Below are 23257 nucleotides of genomic sequence, written 5' to 3' on the forward strand. Positions count from 1 at the left end.
TCTTGAGAATATATAAAGAGAAACTCGAACAGCTAAAATGGTCAGCAAGGGCATATTAACATAAATGAAAATACTAAAATTCGTGTATTAACTTCTTATAGAGAAAAATGCTAACGTTAGGTATACCGAAATTGACAAATATAATGCTTTCCTTCGTTAAAACAATCATAGAGCATGACATAAAAGATTTTTTTTTTTAAATTAACAAGTGCGCTTAATGCTGATTGAAAATTTTATAAATGCTAAACTCAAAACTCAGTGGAATATGTATATAAACGGACGCAATCATGATTTGGTTGCCTGTGATGGAAAGTTTCGACGTTTTACCGATATTTTACGCTTCAACATTATAATACAATGTTGACTTCTGTACCCCTATTTTTGTCGAGATTTCGACTTTAGTCGAAAAAGCGAGACTAAGCGATCCTTCATTCCGTCGTCGTCGTCGGCGGCGGCGTCCACAAATATTCACTCTGTGGTTAAAGTTTTTGAAATTTTAATAACTTTCTTAAACCATACTGGATTTGTACCAAACTTGGATAGAAGCTTGTTTATGATCATAAGATAGTATCCAGAAGTAAATTTTGTGAAAATAAAATTCCATTTTTTCCATATTTTACTTATAAATGGACTTAGTTTTTCTGCGGGAAAACATTACATTCACTCTATGGTTAGTTTTTAAAATTTTTATAACTTTCTTAAACTATTCTTGGTTTGTACCAAACTTGGACAGAAGCTTGTTTATGATCATAAGATAGTATTCAGAAGTAAATTTGGCTCGGAAATTTGGTAAAACAATAAATCCATTTTTTCCGTATTCTACTTTAAATGGACTTAGATTTTCTGCCTGCAACATTAACTCTGTGGGTATACTATTTTTAATTTGTACCAAAGTTGGACAGAAGCTTGTTTATGATCAAAAGCTAGTATATAGAAGGAAATTTTGTTAATATTTTGTACCTGTGTATCTGTATTTTACTTATAAATGGACTTAGTTTTTCTTCCAGTTAACATTACATCCAGTCTGCAGTTTTTAAAATATTTATTAGATTCATAAACTATCCTGGATTTTTACCAAACTTGAACAGATTCTTCTTACAATCAAAAGATAGTATCAAGCACAATATTTTTATTGATTTTTTCCCTCGATTTTGTTGAGCCTGGAATTTACAGCAAAAGTAGGCGAGACACTGGGTTCCGCGGAACCCTTACAATTTTTTTACATTTATACCTATTATCTCACATCATTGTCAATATAATTGAATTTTATGCGACTGTCATACAAGTGAGAGGATTAGCTAGTTTTAACACCAGGTTTGATCAACCATTTTCTACATAAGAAAATGCCTGTGCCAAGTAATGTATATTCCAAAGATCTTTTTGAGTACATTCAATCTAAGACTCTTTCATCTTGTAACAATATTAAAACATTTGACTTTTTTACACTTTACACAAGTATTCCCCATTCCAAACTATACAAAAGACAAATTGAAAGAGTTGGAATTGCTTTGTTTCATAAAAAAGAATGGCCAACGTAAATAAAAGGATCTTGTCTTAAGGAGGGATAAATCTTACTTTGTAAAGGATCACTCTGATTCAAACAAAAAATTCTCCGAAACTGACATTAGCAAGATGCTCGATTTCTTGATTGACAACATGTTTGTTACGTTTGGAGGACGTGTTATTCAACAGACGTTGTGCACATCTCCTTGCCGACTTGTTTCTTTATTATTATGAGACAAACTGCCTTAATACGGGAACTTCTTAGGAAGAAAAATAAGAAGTTAGCAATATCCTTAAATTTTACTTTCCGCAACATATATGGTGTTCTCCCACTAAATAATTCACAATTTGGTGACTATGTTGAACGCATCCATCCCTTCGAACTAGAGATAAAGGATACAACATATACAGTTAGGTCTGCCTTATATCTTGTCTTACATCTGGAAATTGACAATGAGTGACGGTTAAAAACAAAACTTTACCACAAAAGAGATGATTTTAGCTTCCCAATTGTGAACTTTCAATTTCTATGTAACAACATTACAACAGCGCCTGCATATGGAGTATATATCTCCCAATTGATACGATATTCCCGGGATTGTATTACCTATCATGATTTCATTGATAGAGGGTTGCTGCACACAAGGAAGCTATTAAACCAAGAGTTCCAAATGGTGAAGTTGAAACCATCCCTTCTTTAATTTTTAATTATTCTAAATACTAGGGATGTCAACGAGTACTCGAGTATCGCTCGGTAGTACCGAGTATCGATTACCAAAATGATACTCGACTAATCGGTTTCCCGTTATAATGTTGTTGCTTCCTTAAGATTAACCAACAAATATTTTTTATGAGAGCACCTCCCGGGAAATTATATATTATTCAAAATTAGTAAAAATTAAAATACAATTAGAATTTTTTTGTTTAATTGTCATTTGAAATTATTCCAAACATGTAGGATATATGAAATAAAGCATTTTTCAAAGGCTGACACTTTTAGCTAATCTTAGTCACTCCCCCAACTCTGTGCATTCAGAACATATATTTCTGTCAGCAGGACTGTTAGTTACCGAACAAATTTGAGAAATCGCTACATCCCAGTAAAAGTTGACAAGTTATATTTTTAGATAAGAACAAATTTGTTGCACCCTGTATCGACACTCAGAAAATGTTTGTTCATTATTAAATGTGTATTTAAAGGTTCCCAAATACTGTTGTTTGAGTAATTATTTTTCTATAGATATTAATTATCTTGACTGGATTATTACCAGTTGATATAATTAGTACACGTAGTAAATGAGCTATTAATTATGAGATAAAATTTCTTGGACTATTATATACTCATAGGTAATTATGTTGAGGGTTTTACGATGATAAGACAACGAAACACATACACGAGCCATATTTGGCACAACTTTTCGGAATTTCGGGTCATCAGTGCTCTTCAACTTTGTACTTGTTTGGCTTTCTTTACTTTTTTATTTGAGCGTCACTGATGAGTCTTATGTAGACGAAACGCACGTATGGTGTATTAAATTATAAGCCTTTTACCTATTGGCATGTCGAAATCTATAGTAATATTTATTTGTTAATTTCTTTGTCCGCAATGTTCTCGCATATACTTGTACTGTAGTCCTGTCATGTAGTGTTATATTTAACATTGCTATAAAATCAGGAGGTTTGGTTAGCCGCAAAAACAGGTTCAGCCTACCATGTTTTCTTAAAATGTCCTGTACCAAGTCAGGAAAATGGCAGTTGTTATCTCATAGTTCGTTTCTGTGTGTTGCACTTTTGTTATGATTTTTTTTTTTTTGCACTTCATTGTTTCTGTTGTTTCGTTGTTATCCTCTTACAAATGATGTGTTTACCTCAGTTTTAGTTTGTAATCCGGACTTGTTTTCTGTCAATCAATTGATGACCTTCGAACAGTGGTATACTATTGTTGCCTTTATTTATAGACGCCATCACGAGTTCGTTTATTATTGTTGTGTCCTTAGATGAAACAATCTAGATTAAGTTGAGTTACAAAAAATACAAAATGCATTGAGTTATTTATTAGAACATGTTTTGATACAAGTGTTTCTGTAGAATGAATTTGGTAAACATGTGACAGTGTACAAGAGGAAAGGTTCATGGAATGATTCATAAAATCACCTTTTTTGCCATTCCAAGATTGGTTTTCATAGGTGTCTGTGAAATTTTTGTATGGTTTTATTTATTAAAAGAGAAAAACTACAAAATAATATTCAACGTAGAGTGATGTTGAGCCCCTAGATATTTCAATGTCATATTATTGAAATTTCAAATATAAATCTTTATCTGAATACACAGACTTGTCATAACTGATTATTTTGTATGTTTCGTCATTAACATTTTATACTGTAATGTGATGCATACTGCTGTGACCAAATTTTAAACTCAACTTTTGGCCTCAATGTGATACTGAATCTGATTACTTTTTCACAAGTCAGTTATGATTCAGAATATTTAATTGTTTCACTATGTTCATGTTTTATTTAAGAGTAGGTCTCATATATCATTGTCACATGCGTGTAACACAAAGTGTTACTTCAAAATAAAAATGTTGAAAATAATATTAAGCTTTTCTTTTTATTCTATATTTTGGGCCTGGTTAGATAAATTCCAAACACAGCTTATAGTATGGTAATGACTGGCAGATCAGGGGAACATTGCATGCCTAATTCGTGTAATCAACTCCACCTTCATATTATAACCAAGATCCTGAAACGTCAAACACAGATTGCACTCATGTTAAAGTTTTGCACCTATTACTAAGGAATTGTTCAATGATTTTTCCCAATTTACGGAACATGGAAATTAAAAAAACTTTTAGTTAACTGTATAAAGATGGACCTGTTTTGTGTAATCACAATCTGATTGAAATATGGAACCTCTTCATGCTTGCTTACAATAATCTTACTTTGGTCCATTTTACTCTTTGTTTAAAGAACTTTTGTGATGTCAGAACACTGTTACTAAAGTATAACTCAAGAATTGTATGTTAATCAGATTGATCAACCATCAACTCCTACAGTTTCAGACCATATCTTTGAAACTTCACAGATAGATTGCTCACAAGTCATGTAGTAAAGGAAGACTTAAATCACAGTAATTTAGATTGACCTGATTCTGAAGTAATGACAGGTATATCAAAACCTCTTATTTTGTCACAGGTACTGTCCTAAAAAAAGCTGAGTCAAAAAAAATATTTTATTTTATTTAGATTATTGATTAAATAGGTAATTTTATAATGTCAATTGATAATATGATACTTAAATAAGACATGCTGACATGAAAATATATATCACTTTCAATGTTTTTCCTTTCTTATATCTTGGATATAAATTTGCTTCAAAAAAAGTTCATTGGTTTTTGACTAAATTTATCAACAGAATTTCAGAAATGTTTTTATAGTTTCGAGAAGATAAAAAAACTTCCATCATGAACTTTGAAACAATTCTTGAACAGAACATGTAGAAAAGCGTTCTATTCTTCATGTATATATAAAAAAAAATAAAAAAAAGACCCGACACATTACCTATTTCCTTTCTCAATTTTATCTTAATTCTAAAAATCGATTGTTTGGTCGGATATGATACCACCATTCGACAATAGTCAATATTATTTTGCACAAACACACTTGTACTAAACGGTTATAAATTGACAAAAACAACCAACTGCTTACTAATAAAATAAGGGAAGGGCAAACTTTTTTGCAGGAAATTGTAAAACTCTTTGACAAAAAGTTTATCAAAATTTAGCAACAAATTGCAAAGTTTTGCTTAATCAAAAGGTCAACTGTGATATTACCAGTAATGTTTAACACTCAACAAAAGTCTGTCCAAGATTGTTGAACTTTCCGAATACTTAACACTAAATCAGCATAAGGAAGATTTGTATACATGCTTAACAATTAATCAAAAGTCAGTGGAATATGTCTAAACTGATGCCATCATGTTTTGGTTACCAGTGGCAGTTATGGAGAGGTTGTGATGTATTACCGATGTTTTACTTTTAAGATTGTAACACAATGCTGACTGCTGTACCTCCATTTTTACCTAATATGTCTGGGTTTTTTTCACACATCGTTGTCAATATTATGTAATCTTATGCGAATGTCATAAAAGTGAGAGGTTAAGCTAGCTATCAAACCAAGTTTAATCCACCTTTTTTACATTTGAATATGCCTGTGCCAAGTCAGGAATATGACAGTTGATATCCATTCTTATGATGTGTTAGTGCTTTTGATTTTGTCATTTGATTAGGGACTTTCCGCTTTTTTTCCCTCGGAGTTCAGTATTTTTGTGATTTTACTTTTCAGGATCAAAACGACAGGTTTCGACGATTACAGTTAAGTTACTTCTTGTCAAATATTGTGAAAAATTCCATGAACTCCCAGAAAATAAATCAAACATAAAAATGGGGGAGGTGATATCAACTATAAATGATGAAAAACAATATACTAAAAAATAACTAAGTATGGATGTTTTGGTTATTATAGGAACATTGTCTATAAAGTGTCATTAAGCAACAACTGATCGTTGATACATTTTGTAATTTTAATTAAGAATGTAATCGTCAGATGTTAAAGGTGTAATGACAATCAAGTATTTTAAGAGCAACAACTTTTGAGTGTAAACCATCTGATTTATACAATTAACATTTTCGAGCTGGGACGACTTTTTAACATATCCGTTTATTTGAAAAAACCAATAGAAAGAAATATATTAATGAAATAAAATGACAATAACTTCTGTGTAATAAGAAATTGATAGCGATGACTCCATCGTGATAGGGCTTCATCAAAGGAAAAGTTCATGAGCCTGGTAGCAGAACCCTGAACAACAACGGATTTCTTCAACGCTGGCTTCGCGTGGCACTGCTAATTCTATATGACTTCAAGTAACAACGTTATAGCAGAAATAACATCGGCTTTGGGCCGATCCTTGGAAGTCAAAGGTACTGTTTCTGCATCGGCCAAATCGGCCGTATGGCAAAAAGAAGATTAGATATAGGAAGATGTGGTGTGAGTGCCAATGAGACAACTCTCCATCCAAATAACAATTTAAAAATTAAACCATTATAGGTTAAAGTACGGCCTTCAACACTAGTCGATTAATCGGCCAACATATCATGCATTTATGTTAAGGAACGGATTTCAATAACGAAACCAGAGGGATGTTCAAACTCATAAATCGAAGGCAAACTGACAACGTCATGGCAAGACAAAATACATAAAAGACCAAATGAAAAACTGAATGTGCAAAAGCACATAAGAAAACTAACGATTAAACAGCAAGAAACCCATCGAAAACCTGATATTATATCAGGCAATAAAGTTGCAATAGAGTCAGGAATGAAAAGCCAAGGGGTCTGAGCTTCTACTTAGATGATTCATTCAAACTGGTGATTGTTCGTTCTGGTTTGTTTCTATAACTTTCTCAGGTTAGTTTTTAGCTCTGTATGTTTTCGCTTCTTTTACCTTTTGAGGCAAAATTACGTTACTTGAGCTTGTTGTCTACTAAGTATGTACAAAAACATGCATTAATGAAATCATACTCAGATCAAATCTGTAGACCCGTGATATTACTAAAATATTCATCTGACATTAACATAAAATGTGGTATGATTGCCAATGAGACAACTGTCCACAAGAGACCAAAATGACACAGACATTTACAACTATACATCTCCAATTTCTAAATAAATTTTCCGTTTCTATAAATCAAATGCATGTAAAATGGAATCGTTTATGTTGGTTTACACTTTTTAATTTGGGGAATAGCATTTTTTCTAAAGCTCCGATATTATCATGTAATTAGATAGGTACATTAGGAGAATGTCATAGTGTTACATATATCACTGTGTTACATATTATCATGTGCATTTATCAAAAATAGAAATAAATAAGTTAGTTATGTCATTCAGTACATAAGTTTATTTGTTCAATAGTTTAAAAACTCTTAAATTTTGAAACCACTGAAGGTCGACCATACACTTCCAAACATAAACTGTCCTGTGATTTGAGTTTTAATGCAGACCTTGTCTTTTGCTGCAAGCTGTAGCAGAACACTTTGTGTGGCTGACACATGTCCACTAGATAATCCTCTTCCATCAGGATAGTTAGAAGCAATTTTGTTGTCATTGTGCAAAATCTCAGTTAAGAAAAGGTTCGAAACTCGAGATAGCGTTGTCCATGTGAAATAATAAAGACCTTCGTAAGGTGCCACAAACTGTCCAGTGGAAGCATCGTATCCAGAACCGGTGTTGGTGACAACCTCATCATATATAACTGTGGATCCAGTGTTCACATTACTTTTATCTTTGGAAGATTTAGCCAGAAAACCGACCGTTTTATGGCCATCTGTAAAGAAAATCATTTTATATTTTTTAAGTAATAAGAATGTTTTCCTTTTTATAATTTGATCATAAGAAGTATGCGTAAAAGGATAACATGTGCATATCGATCATTTCTATACTCTGTATGAAGTTATTAATATGTATGGTCATAATTGTTTTATAGTTTAGTCGGCTAAGAAAAAAATGATTAAAATTACATCTTCACCTTTGGTAGATGCTGATGTAATTCTTTTAATCACATATTGAATACCTCAGCATTTGGATGCTGGCTTCCAATTATTTTGATATGGCAACACATTAGTTTTTGGATGCTACCAAACCAGTTCTATGTTGGTAATGTATATGTCGTGTACAAGTTGCGATTTTGTACAGGTTATAACATGTACAAAAATATTGTACATGTTATAACTTGTATGATGCAAAAATACAAGTTATAACATGTACAAAACTACCCCGTACATGTTATAACCTGTACAAAATATTGCTTGAAAATGGTTTCAACTTGTACAAAATTTAAAATTAATCTTCAAGAAGTAAAATATGCATTTAAATTCACCAGTGCATAAAGAACAACAATAAATAGGCCAGAACATGTCTTTTTCTGTAAAGGACAATAATCACAAAGTTTCAGCAATATATGTTTCATGGATAATGTTGGCAAAATGTGTTTTCATGTAATTGTATGTTTTATGCAGTCCACCATGATTTATATAAGTGTGAAACTATTTACTAAAAGCTTGCATATCTCAATGACAATTACATTTAGATATACTAGTTTCTAAATTCTTCCAAATTTTTAAGAAAGTTTGTGAATAATTTTGGGAAATACTCTTCCCTCTCGTTTTTATAGCATGCAAAGACTAAAACAATGTCTTAAATGCTTACTCTGTAAAAGCAAGAGAAAGCTAAAATAGTTTTCATTGGACCACGCTTTATTGTCAATATATTTGGCTCTACTCTTCCACATTTTTGGTCTTCAGTGTGACTTATGTAAATTTATAACTCGCTTTTTGTTTATAAACTATAAGATCATTGCATTAGGCGAATGTCATTTTGATGTTTTAAATATATATCCTATACTTTGAAAGCATGTATCTGTGTCCTTTGGATGTTGTCTGCTCCATAGGCGTTTTTTTTTAGACTCATACCCCATTTCCTTTCCCAATTTTATTTGTGGACACATCTATCCTGGATATCCTCATATCTTTTAGTGTCAACTAGAATGAAAGTATTTTACTATTGCCTTCAAAGTGGACACTCACAATTATAATTGTAATTATAATTATCATCAAATAAAGATATGTCTATATATAATCATAAGAGGATCATAAGACATGTCCTAAGATATATATCTTAGGACAGGTCTTAGGAATGCTTCGTAATACCGACCCCTGGACATTTATAACTGTATCAAAAAAGGACAAAACACACTTACATGAAGGAATAATAAAAAAGTTATGAAAATGTTATTGAGGTCAATATCATCTGTTTCGATAATAGAAAAATATCCTTATTTTTCGATTTTGTACTTGTGCATGTAAAACAAATTTCGTTGTAGAAGGGTCTAAATACAGCACAATCAACATTTTCCAAAAGACCAAAAAAAGTGAGAAAAAAAACCAGATTGAACAACTGATGTTCTTTAACCCTGCAGACTGCAATTGGCGATTGCCAAATACAATTGATCACAAAATGTAACAAAATGTATCTTAATTTAAATTTAATACTAAACAGAAAAATATAAACTTGTGGCCAAGATGTTATGCTACAAACATAAGGTTTTCGATTTTGTACAAGTTAAAACCATTTTTAAGCAATATTTTGTACAGGTTATAACATGTATGAGGTACTTTTGTACATGTTATAACTTGTATTTTTGCATTATACAAGTTATAACATGTACAATATTTTTGTACATGTTATAACCTGTACAAAATCGCAACTTGTACACAACATATACACTCAAATTCAAATGCTGTAACATTTAGAGTTTTAAATTTACATCTCCAATTTCTAAATGAGTTTAAATCAAATGCATGTAAAATGGAATAAAAGCTCCGATACTATTATGTAATTAGATAAGTACATTAGGAGAATGTCAAAGTGTTACATATATCATCTGAAATTGCGAAAAGATTGAATATTCAAGTTTTGATAAACAAATACAGAAAATAGAAAAAAAAATATGTGTTTAATCTTCCTATTCGGACCGGATTTTTTTCTCTAAAACAGTTTATTTGGTATAAAAAATTAATATTTCAACTTGGAGACATCTTAGGTAATACAGCATTTATTACTTGTCCATTTTTAGTTTTTAGCAGAAAAATGAGCCCACGACCTAACTGTTTTCTGAAAACAACTTTCTTTCAAAGAGTTATCTTGTCATATTTTATTTTAAAATTCTATCGTTACTGGTTTATTTATTCTTATCTTTAGAAAATCTGTCAATTTTTTCGCAAAATGTGAAATGTTAAATAGACCCTGCCCATGTTTTATCTTATTTTTTTCAAAAGCATGATATAAACATAATCATGGCGAAGTATCAAATATTTATCCCTTTTTATTTTGATCTCAATCTACCTTCACAAAAAGCCTATCTTATTCATATTCTTAACAAGTGTGGACACAGATAAGTGTGGATATTATGTTTGGATGTTTGACAGTGTCTTATGACAATAAAGTTCTATGTTTTTCCTATATGGTGTTAATAACTGTGTTGCACGGTGACAACCGATCTGAGCATTAGGAGTGTTATTTATTTGATATTTTTTATGTTCAATACAGACATGGGGAGACAGTAATTACATTAGTTACCAAATGATTATGATAGAACATGTTCTACATCTTTGGTTTTGGATACATTTTGTTAATGGAGAGCAATTGTTAATTTCTGTGTCGATTTGGTCTCTTGTGGAGAATTGTCTCATTGGCAATCATACCTCATCTTTTTTATATGTATTTGCTTACTATTGGTATGGTTCTATTTACATTACTTTGTGGTGGATTGTCAGTATCATTAGTAATTTTTTTTGTTAAAATGTTGAATTTCTTCCTCAGATTAGAATACATTTATTGGTGTTAAGTAATGACAATGGCTTATGTCTGACATGATTATTGGGGCTAAATAAGATAGGAAGAAAACCTCTGTGCTGATTTATATCAATTCTTTATATCTCCTCCAAAGCTGGTAGAAGCAAAGACAAATTTTGACCAATATAAAAATGATTTCACCAAAAGAACCTTTGTGAGCATGCTTCAAAGACTCATAACTGCTCCAAAAGTAATCTGATCAAATTTGAAGCATGTCAAGCAGATATCATCAACATCTACTTAATAAGTCTTAATATGTCTAAATACCTAAAAAGCTATTAAGTATTCAAAAGGTATTGCAAAATTATTCCTTTTCATTTTTTGTTTTGTTATATGGATACAAATATAAGTGATACGTGTACTAATACAGTATTTGTTGTGGTATGCAAGTGTAGTAATTAACATTTACTGTAACAATGTTAATTCACACAAATTAAGAAATAACAAATGAATGGAACAGATACTCCGCAGGGTGCTGCTTTATACCACTGCAGAGGTGGAAACCTGAACGATTGGGGCTAGTATGGACACAACATTCAAGCTGGATACAGCTCTGAATTTGGATTGTGGTTAAATAGTTGACACAACATAGGTTTCTGACACAGATTGAATGTGGTCTATTAAAGAACTTCAACTTAAAAATTTTAAATTGGACATTTACCTATTTTGGTCCAATATCCAAAATCTAAATACATGGTTAAATTCAGAATATCATAGAACCCGAAGAATTCAATTTTTGATGAAATCAAATAATGTTTAATTTTAGACCCTTTAGACCTCCATGTGGACCAAATATTAAAAATCTAAATACATGGTTAGATTCGGCATATTGCAGAACCCCATATATTCAATTTTTGTTGAAATGAAACAAAGTTTAATTTTTGACCCTTTGGATCTTAATGTAGACCAATTTGAAAACGGGACAATACTGTGCAATTGAATATTCCTGGCTATTGGCAATACTGTGCAATTGAAAATTTCTTGCTATTGTGCAATATTGTGCAATTAGATATTTCTTGCTATTGTGCAATACAGTGCAATTAAAAATTTCTTGCTATTGCACAATACTGTGCAATTGGAGATTTCAAGCTATCGTGCAATACTGTGCAATTGAACATTTCTTGCTATTGAACAATACTGTGCAATTAAAGATTTCTTGCTATTGCAGAATACTGTGCAATTGAAAATTTCTTGCTATTGCACAATACTTAGTATAATAATTTTTGACCCCGATTGGGACCAACTTGAAAACTGGGCCCATAATCAAAAATCTAAGTACATGTTAAGACTCACCATATCAAAGAACCCCAAAAATTCAATTTTTATTAAAATCAAGCTAATTTTAATTTTGGACCCTTTGAACCTTAATGTAGATAATTTAAAAAACAGGACCAAAAATTAAGAATCTTAACACGGTTAGATTTGGCATATCAAAGAAGCAGAATAATTCGTTTTTTTTATCAAAGCAAACAAAGTTTAATTTTGGCCCCTTATTCCTTGGGACCAACACTCCCAAAAATAATCCAAACCTTCCTTTTGTGGTCATAAACCTTTATAGATTTCTATTAACTTATGCTAAAGGTATTGTTAAAAAAACCAAGAAAAATGCTTATTTGGGACCTGTTTTTGGTTCCTAAATCCTACACTGATGGGACTAAAACTACCAAAATCTATTCCAACCCTCCTTGTGTTGCCATAGACCTTATGTTAAAATATCATAGATTTCTGTTTACTAATACTTGATTTATAGAGCAAAAACCAAGAACAATGCTAATTTGGGCCCTTATTCCTAAACTGTTGGGACCAAAATACCCAAAATCTATCCCAGCCTTCCTTTCATGGTCATAAACCTTGTGTCTAAATTTCATATATTTCTATTGACTTTTACTTAAGTTAAAGTGCGAAAACCAAATGTCTTTGGATGAAGACGATCACGCCAACGTGATACCAATGTACAACCAAAAAGTTTTCAATTTTTTCGGTCGTATAAAAATGATCTCAAATCAAATTTCTAATGGAGTTTGCAACAATAATTATTCAACTACTCATTTTAATAAAACATAAAGTATAAAAATATAAATGTCATACAGTCATGGTGATGATGCCCCCGCTAGCATATAACGTTAAAAAGGTACATAAAGTGACGCTGCCAAAAATTGAACTTAAACTGAGTTTAGAGGTAATAAGCATTTTATACACATTTCACTAAATTTAGTTGAGACAAACTTGAGAAATTTTTCCATTTGTGAAAGGGCATAACCCTAGAATGATAATCAAAGTGCTTGTAATCATGCACAGACTGCTTAAATTTATCAGTTGGTAGTAAAGTGAATTTTGCATTGTATATTGTATATACATGTATAGCATTATTTTAAGTTGATTCAACTACTATTCTGGACAGAGAAATCTAAACTCCAATTTTTAAAGAAGATTTCATAAAGCATTGGTTTTAGGTAATTCAACAACCATTCTGGACAAAGAAATAACTCCAATTTATTGTCTGGAATCTACAAAAATGTTTGTTTTTGGCCCTTAATTCCTAGACTGTTTGCTTCATAATCCACAAAATAGACCTCAACCTTCTACTTGTGGTATTCAATATTATGGTACAATTTCAGAACAATTGAAATACTTATACACGACTTTTTGTACAGACACTAGATTAATGCTTGTTTTGGTCACCTTTGGAACCCTTATTCCTAAACCTTAGGGATTATATATATAACCCCCCCAAAACAATCCCAAGCTTCTTTTTATGATTATAAATATTACTGTGGATTGATTATTATTCTTTGAATACCAATTTTCGTGGCTTTCGTGGGTAGAGTCTAACCACGAAATTAAATATTCAACGATTAACAAATTTTCTATAGGCTTGTATGCAGACTTCGGCAAAACCAGGAAAATGCAAATTTTCTTTAATCTACGAAAATTGGTACCCACGAAAATAAATGAATCCATAGTATGTTATAATTTTAAGGCCTCCTTTTTACTTATACTGAAGTTATTATCTGGAAACCATCCGTCTTGGGAAGACGACAACAGGATACCAACATGTATTTCAACTGCAAAAATTTCTGTGGTTGTTTAAAAATTTCAAACATGTACAATGAAATATTGTTTTAGAAATTGATAAGCCTAGATATATGCCTTATAATTTTCCCCCGCATAGTTGAAGGACCATTTACACTCAGAACCGAGTCATCAGTAGGCAGCTAGTACAGATGTATTAAAACAACCTAGCATCATATTGCTAGTAGTGGTAGTAGCATTCTCGGGTAAATTTGTTCTTTTTTTTTTATAAATTATGTTTCGTTCAAATCAAAATAGAATGCTTTTATCTCCCTAATACTTACATTGTAAATAGAGGTGATACTACTTTGGCAAATCCTTGTACATGAGAGTTTTCTGTCAAATCTTTATTTCACAAAGAATGATTTGCATAACAATGAACTGAGCTCAAAGCAAAGTATTCAATAATACACTTAGACAAAGAGCTAAATTCAGTGATATACTTTGTACTACAGATCCTTCATTAACATCCATCGACCAAAACCACATCTCAAAAACATTCCATACTACATGGTTGGATTCAGAAGTCCTGAAAAAGACATGACTTTTTTTATCATATTTTAAGTATATATACACAGGTTAAAACTTTCTTGTGGTACAATTAATCTGTATCTAGCAAATATCAATTTGCTTCATGCACATATTGATATGTGTTGAGTTTACCTCTGTTGGAAATAAGAACACACAAGCCTCCACCTAATTTTAGTCAACGAACAAAACATTCAAAACTATAAAATATTATCTAAGACTTGTCAGTGTCTATTTACCATTGCAACTGAATCAGTGATATATGTACACATAATTATATACATGCAAGACTAAAATTATAAAGTACATATATAAGACTAAAACTGACATTCAGTCTTTACGATATCTTCATTCCCAAAGTCATTTTCAAATCTGACTTCATGGTAAAGTAAGAATCCATATCTACAACCAATGAAAAGGAAATATCCCTCTAATAGACTAGCATTTAAATCACAGTTTTCGAAAATGGAAGCTAGGTCACCGTGGAACCTAGAACTGAAAAAAATCGAAACAAAATATCTTAAATATTTCAAATGCATGCACATGAAATAATATTAATCTCTAAAATTCACCATATTGTTCCCTTTTTTATCTTCTGTTTGATACTGTATATCCAGTGGCGGATCCTGAAATTTTCTAAAGTGGGGGCCCTCTGACTGACCTAAGAGAGGGCTCACTCCAGTCACGATTCAGTGATTCCCTATATTAGCAACCAAATTTGATTGTTGTACATGTTACAATGAGCAAAGCCCATACCGCAGTCAGCTATAAAAGGCCCTGATAAGACAATGTAAAACAATTCAAACGAGAAAACTAACATGTCTGTTTAAGGTTACATCATCAAAATATGTAGGGTAGGTAGGTAGGTCGGTATTTTCTTTTTATTATTTTGTCCATTTTATTTTTTGTGCCATGATTTTGAATTGTGTGGTCCGTCTTGCATGGTCCGAGTTGTCCATGGGGCGAGAGTTCCCCTATTTATAATGATTGGATTATTTCTTACATAGGCAGTAAAAAGGCTTAGGCCACACTTAAAAAAATGTTGGTTTGCCCAAACCCTACACAAAGGTTGAGACAGTGGGTAGGTAGGTAGGCATTTTCTTTTTTTTTTCTTCAAAAAAAGAAATTGAAGTATCAAATGTTTATTAGTCTTCATGCCTATTTGATTAAAAAAAAACTTCTTCAAATCAGGACAATAAAAGAATTTGAGTAGGCAGCTTTTTTCTGGGTAGGTAGCGTTTGGGCAAACAAACCTATTATTTATTATGGCCCTAGGGTGGATGCTCAAAATAGGATCGGTCAGGTACCCGTAAACAAACATATATTTTTTTGGCCTTACCGAGAGCACCATTGAAATATATACAAATCACGGATCAGATACGCATCAACTATGTAAGACCTAATTTCAACACCCCTAAACAGTGAATATTTTTATCGCAAACAGTAGAATTTTATTACATAATCTGAAAGATGAAACCTTGAACTTCACAGGAAAAATACTCCCATTGCTGGGAAAAATCATTTAAAAAAGTATCAGTTCAATATGTCATTGTATGTAAAGCCATTATTATAGCATTTTTTCAACTAAAATAGAATTTTCAGCTAAATGATAGCATCAAAGGCATACACCTTGCTACTTAAAAGTAGCAAAAAGTGTTTTTTTTTTTTTAAATGTACATGTATGTACATGTACTAAATAAAAGATATCATTTAAATCTATTTGTTTTAAGTTTTGAAAAACTACAAAATCCCAATGTGTGACTAAACCTTGCAAATTGAATTTTCTACTAAAAAAAGTGATTTCAAAATCACTTATTTCAGTAAGTCCCCTGCATGACTGAACATGGCAATTTATGAGCTGCCAGTTTATCACACCAAAACAGACAGATAAACAAAAAAAATTGACAATTGTAGGATACGTTTCTGTAAAATATGATAAAATCATGTTTTTAAATAAATGAATAATACCAAATAGATACACCAAAATTTAAAGCACATTTACAGGAGGGATATACACAATCATTGCTAAACTATACATTTCATACTCTGCATATATAAATAAATATTGGTTTAAAAAAAGAAATATTGATGTGTATGACAGTATGACTATCATGCTTATTCCAAATTGATGGTAAATTCCATGTTAGCATTGTATTTTGGGAAATCCCAGGTAAATGCCATGTCTAAATACAGCTGCTTCATCTATACTATAGCTGTCTGTAAATATATTCTTCTAATCAAGGCAAACCCAGCTGAGTACGGTGTATAAAAATACACTGAATATCCTCCACCAGTATTTACATGCGTACAGTAAATCCGTTAAAGAGTAAACCCTTCCTATTCCCCCTCATTAAATGCACCAAGAATTTCAGGGCTATAATGTAGGTCATTTATACACACCAAAATTGTACAAAAAACTTATGTCTGTTTCTATACCAAATTATCATGAAATTGAGCTGTTTACTTCAACATATATAAATATGTAGAAATAATGTACATCGTTTTCATTAAGATACCAGATACGACTAAACATGTAAACAACCCCTGAACTACAATGTTATATGGAATCGTCCATAATGTAAACCCCTAATATACAATGCAGGCGAAAGACAGAATTCGCGAATAGTTGACACGGTTTCAGCTGTTAATGCGTGTTATCATGACTGACATTAGGGGATGAAATGCATATAGATGTCTATAAACAGCTGATAAAGTCTATTCAATAGTAACTTTTTTGTTCGTTGAAATGTGTGGGATTGTGCAGCACGTGTCATCATGACATGTGTCCCTTCACGGCCTTCAGTTTAGATAATTATAGACTATAGAGATGAGACTAAATGCATACAAACCTGATGTCAAATGAAGATAGACGGAATTTAAATAACGTTGATCCTTTAAATGTACGAAGCACAAACACATATGACAATTGTTCACATAAAATAGATAGTAAAATTTTCCAAAAGAACGTCCATTAAAATTAAGTCTCTGATAAATATTTCCCGCGCAAATATCATGGAATAGACCAAAACGAATTTTAGGTGTGTGTTGTCATTAAAACATTCGGGTCAAATGAACACAGTTAGATTAGGTATATAAATATGTTAACTATATTTATATTGGTTTTTCAGAAAAGTGACTTTACCAGATTTTTTGTGTGGCAAACAATGGTAAATAGCCTATATCTTCTTGACATGACATATGAAAACCCCTTAAGCATAATGGTGTGTGTATGGAATAGTCCATGGAATTGTCCAAACCGATACAGGTGAAATACGCAGAATACTATTGCTGTGTCTATTGTGGACACAGCAATAAAATCAGATTTAAGATCCGTATGAGCCCGAAATAAAGTAAAAAAAACTGTAAAAAGCCTTATTTAATAAAATTTGCTCGATTAACCTTGAAGTGAAGACTAATAAAAATTTGCGTGTATAGTGAACCCCCTAAATAAAATAATACTGTGTTCTAGACCACTTCCCCTTTCGGTGATCTACAGAAATGATTTTTTACTATATAGTATGTTAAATAACCTCAACCGTATTGTAGACTCCGTATGTTTATTATTTAAAGACCCGTCGATTTAAACAAAACTTTGCAATTCATATATATTTTTACAATTTTCCAACAATATCAGATGTGATTTTTTGCATCTTAAAACGAGGTACTAACATGCCAAGGTTTATCTCAAGTCTCAACCATTTTCCAAACAGTAGCTACAGATTTGATCCTAATTAGTAGTAACGGTAACTCCGCAGAAGCAGATCGGAATCAGTTATGACGTAGACAGTAATCATTCTAATCGTAATCATGTTCATTGACCATAACGACGATGAAAGCACATCATATAATGACGTTTCGACATCATATAATGAAGTAAATAAAACCACATAATATAAGATTACAAGCACATAATATAATGACACAAACACATCATATAAAGATGTTTGCACATAATATAAGGGAAACTGCACATCATATAATGATATGTACACATCATATAAGTATATTTGCACAGCATATAAGTATATTTGCGCACCATATAAGGATCTTTCAATATAATATAAGTATATTTTCACATTATATAAGAATGTTTGCACATCATATAAGTACATTTGCACATCATATAAGTATATTTGCACATCATATAAGTATATATGCGCATCATATAAGTGTGTTTGAACATCAGATAATGATGTTTGCACATCATATAATGATATTTACACATCATATAATGATGTTTGCACATCATATAATGATGTTTGCACATCATATAATGATGTTTGCACATCATAAAATGATGTTTGCACATCGTAAAATGATGTTTGCACATCATATACGGATGTTTGCATATCATATAAAGGTGTTTGCACATCATATGATGGCAAGTGCACATCAGATAAAGGTAAATACACATCATATAAAGGTAAATGCACAACATATAATGAAAAATGGGCATAATAAGACAGTGTTGGCGTGCATAATGCAGCCTAATAAAATCAATAAAATAACGAAACTACAAATAGCTTTCATACCAGTGGGAGGTTTAGCTAGATATAAACCAGATTGAAAACACCAATGTCTTCCGAAAATGACTCTACCAAGTCAGTAATATGGCAGTTGTTTTTCACCTGTTCCGTTAATTGATAAAGTTTGATTTGTCAGTTTTGTTTTTTGCTTTCCCCGTTTTGAATTTGCCTTGGAGTATTTTTGTTATACTTTTTAATCAGTGGCAATAGAATTGATACTGCTAAAGCCGGAGCTTGCTATTATATTATCATTTTACATTACATAGACATGTACCTATCAATGTGAATAAGTGTTTAGATGAATAATCCAGGGAGTAACTTACCTAATGATAATGTTTTGGAAAACTAAACACAAAGTGTTAAAGATCATCAATGACATTAACCTTTTAACATGCTAAATATTGTGGGACTCCACACAAGCGTTTCGTCTACATAACACTCAGCAGTGACGCTCGAATCAAAACAGCTGAAGAGCAGTTAAGATAGAAAATTCCGAATGTTGTGTCAAATATGACTAATGCCATCATAGATTTGAAGAGTTCGACTACATGAAATGACACTTTTGATTTGCAGAGTTCGACTACATGAAATAGAACTATCAACAAATGAGGTATCACATTTGTGGATATAATTTATCATTTTTTCGTAGGCATGATTAATATTGAATACGAAATTGATAAAATAAATGTAAGTTATAATCTCATTCTCTCTCTGATTTAACACCAGCATATCAACTTTTAAAAGTAAAATCTTTAAAGGTGATTGCCTTAATAATGTTTGAAATAATGCTGCAAAAGTCAGGCGACTAATTTTCCTTTTTGCCTTTATTTTTGTATTTAATGACAATTGATATCTCTTATTTAATATTTACTAAAAATGTCACTGTTAACTGATACCTATTTTTGAGAGAAATTACATTATACAACTTAAAGGTTTTATTTTATTTCTTAACATGAAAAAAAACCGGTACAGTAGTTTGTATATACAAATATATATTTAAGTAAATTTTTGCATCTTGGGATTAATTTTAAATCACTTTATTGACCATAATGTTGAAAAGAGGGACGAAAGATACCAAAGGGACAGTCAAGTTTGATTTGAAATATAAAAAAAAACGAATTCTAAACTTTCCTAAACTTTTGGAAATCCATTGTTTACACTTACATGAATAATACGACGGGTGCCACACATAGATCAGAATCAGCCTCCACTTCCCGATTATCTAAGACTACCTTCTGTGTTAATTTGGGTTCTAGTTAATCAGTCTTTGATTCGTATGTACTACACTTGTTTACTGATAGTTATCTTTTGTTGTTTTTTTTGCCATGGCATTGTTTGTTAGTTTTTCTCATGATAATTGTCCACGTCAAATTTTGACAAAACATCTTTATCTAATTCAGGAGATAATTGAGATGTCATATTTATTAAAACCTGTCAGAAAATGATGCTCGAGACTTTATGAAAACCGAAAAATCATGTCCTTGTGTAAAACAGGGTGAAAAATATATATTATTGTAGCTAGCTGAACCTTCAACTTGTATGTTAGTCGCATAGAATTCCATTATTTTTACAATGTTTAAGCAACACAAAATAGACAATCTTTTGTAAAAACAAAATCTTAAAATGGAAAGCTCATATGCACCACAATTTTTTTCAAACGTCACAATATAGGGCTGTGTGGCATATTTTGAACATTTGTATGCACCTAACTTTTAAGAGTTTCAACTTATACTTAAATTGTAAAACTACTGATCAAATTCTGGGTACCAGTGGGTACACAAAACAAGATCTCTGTGAATATCATTTCCCAAAGGAGTTGTGGGTTGTAAAACAGCTGTATTTACAAAGTGCAACCAAAAAAAGGTTCCATTATTTTTTCCACTGACAATATTACCTTTCCTAAGTTTTGATTCTTAGATATACTATGCCATTGTTTGTCAGCTGTTTTCCTGTAAATACACATTACAGTTGTTCAAAAATGGTAATCCGTGTTGTAGAGTGGAGGAACAATATTTATGATTAAAATGTTAATTTCACTAACCTATCGTAGTAGTATATAAAACAACATCTTTTCTATATATTACTTAGACATTGTGTTAATTTTATTGTGTAGTTTTATTGATTCTTCATATTAAATGATAATGGAGGGAGTATTCTTTTCAAGTCTTGTATGTTTATTGCTTCAGAATTCTTGGAATTGTGCACAAACGCATAAAATCGATAATGAAAAACCTGTTTCTATTAAAATGCAAAAAAAAAGAATTGGGACAAACTCAAATAAATTACTCAACTTCATCTTCTGTAGAAATTTAGGTGTACTTTAGGTGTAATCTTACAAAAATTTCAATGTTACAAATAAGACATGTCCTCTGTCTGAAATAGAGTGAACAGTGGGTGCCTTGTGTAGAACAGAATCTTTCTTTCTTTTCTAGAACATGTTACATCATCCTGGTTTAGGTGGGAGTTGTGCAATTTTTTTCAAAAAAAAAAATTTAATATTATTGTGTCATTATGTGGTGTTTTTCTGTTGCAATGATTTAGTTTAAAAACCTGTTTGCCAAGGGTAAAAGAAATAAGTCTTGACAAAAATTGGATTTTGTTCATTGTTGCAGGGATCTAATTATTTTATATCCACATCATAAGGACTCTGGTGAATGTTTGCCTCATTGGCTATCATATGACATCTTGTTAATAAGGATTTCCTATTTTACTATAGAAATTAACCAATTTGGCAAGAAATCTTGGGACAAAAAATGGTTGTATAATTTTCATTTATTAGGAAAGTTGACACACTAGAAGTTTCTTAATAACAAAGAAAACAAATAAATGCAAGTATTAACATAAACAGCAGTATAAATAAAGGTTTCAAATAGTACTTTTCTGTGCATATGTGAATTAGATACTCTTTCAATGTGTTTAACTTCAGTATGTCAATACTACCATGGACATGACAAATATTATTCAAATAATTGTTATAAATCAAAATAACATTTCCATATAATAATTACAAATGGAAAAAAAGAAATCTTATTCTGTGATTCAATAAAGGATACAATTCTCTGACCTTTAAAGCATAGGATGTGTACTTTAATGCTGTTTAAATCAAAATTTCAACAGATACATTATTAAAGAAAGCCTGGACAATCATGATTTTAACATCCAAGAATCAATTGCTATTCTGTGTTAACTATATTTCTTTTCAATAACATTAAATAGGATTTTATTCATTAATTTTGAATAATTTCTAGTATTTGATATAAATGAAAATGTTACGAATGTTCTTCTAATGGACTATTAACTTTTAAGAATTTGATATAAACAGACAAGCAACTGTTATGCCAAGAGCCATATATAAGAAAAAATAATCTAATCTACAATTCAAATATTGTAACATTTCTATGAAACATACATAAATAAAAAAAACAATGTTTCAGTCAGTAAAAAGTTATACGTTGCATCAGAAGAAATTTGAAGTTAAATAGATATCTTCCTGCAAGACTTAACATTTTTTAAATCAAATCTTGAAATACATAATAAACATTTTCTAACATGAACTTTCATCTACATGACAAAAACCAATCATATATGCCAAAGCAGTTAAATATTTTCAATAACAAGCCTCCTACATCTATAATCTAGAATTAAACGAAGGCATAAAAAATCATGTGAACTGTAAAGCAATTTTGTAATTCTGTAAATGACATTACTTTATAAGAAATGACGGTAAACAAACGAGAATTTTACTCCTTAGCCAAACACCATAAAATTGTTTAACAGTCAGGAAATATGTCAAAACTATTGCACATATAATCAGTGAGTATAAATTAAACTTTTAAATAATCCATAATTCATTTTAAACCTCTACTACTAACTAAAATCTAACACAATTATTTTTTAAAATGTTAGTGTCTCCCACTATGCAAGACAAGAACAGTACCTTGGGGACCTAAACACTATCAAGACATGTTTTTGAGACAAAAACCTACAAAAAATATGTTACTTCATAATTTGATTATGATTACAATTAGGGTCCAGTTTACTATAAAAATTATCACAGTTCTTAAATTTCATAAAGAGCTCATCAACAAAACACATTAATTAAATGCGACTGAAATCATTATCATACAATTATAATTATCTATAGTATAACATATAAA

At 31.1% G+C, this 23257-nt stretch overlaps 1 protein-coding gene across 1 annotated transcript; it reads right to left on the minus strand.

Moving 5' to 3' along the window:
• Window positions 1–7487: 7487 nt before the first annotated feature.
• LOC134684314 (complement C1q tumor necrosis factor-related protein 3-like) lies at window positions 7488–7904 on the minus strand. The gene has a single exon (XM_063543600.1). It carries the CDS (start codon window positions 7902–7904, stop codon window positions 7488–7490), a length of 417 nt encoding a protein of 138 aa, XP_063399670.1.
• Between the last annotated feature and the right edge of the window lie 15353 nt (window positions 7905–23257).

The sequence above is a fragment of the Mytilus trossulus genome, chromosome 9 (genome assembly GCF_036588685.1).
Source record: "Mytilus trossulus isolate FHL-02 chromosome 9, PNRI_Mtr1.1.1.hap1, whole genome shotgun sequence".
Taxonomy (NCBI): domain Eukaryota; kingdom Metazoa; phylum Mollusca; class Bivalvia; order Mytilida; family Mytilidae; genus Mytilus; species Mytilus trossulus.

Excerpts from the sequence above, each read along its gene's own strand:
- LOC134684314 (XM_063543600.1), bottom strand. The coding sequence starts at position 7,904 with ATGATTTTCTTTACAGATGGCCATAAAACGGTCGGTTTTCTGGCTAAA.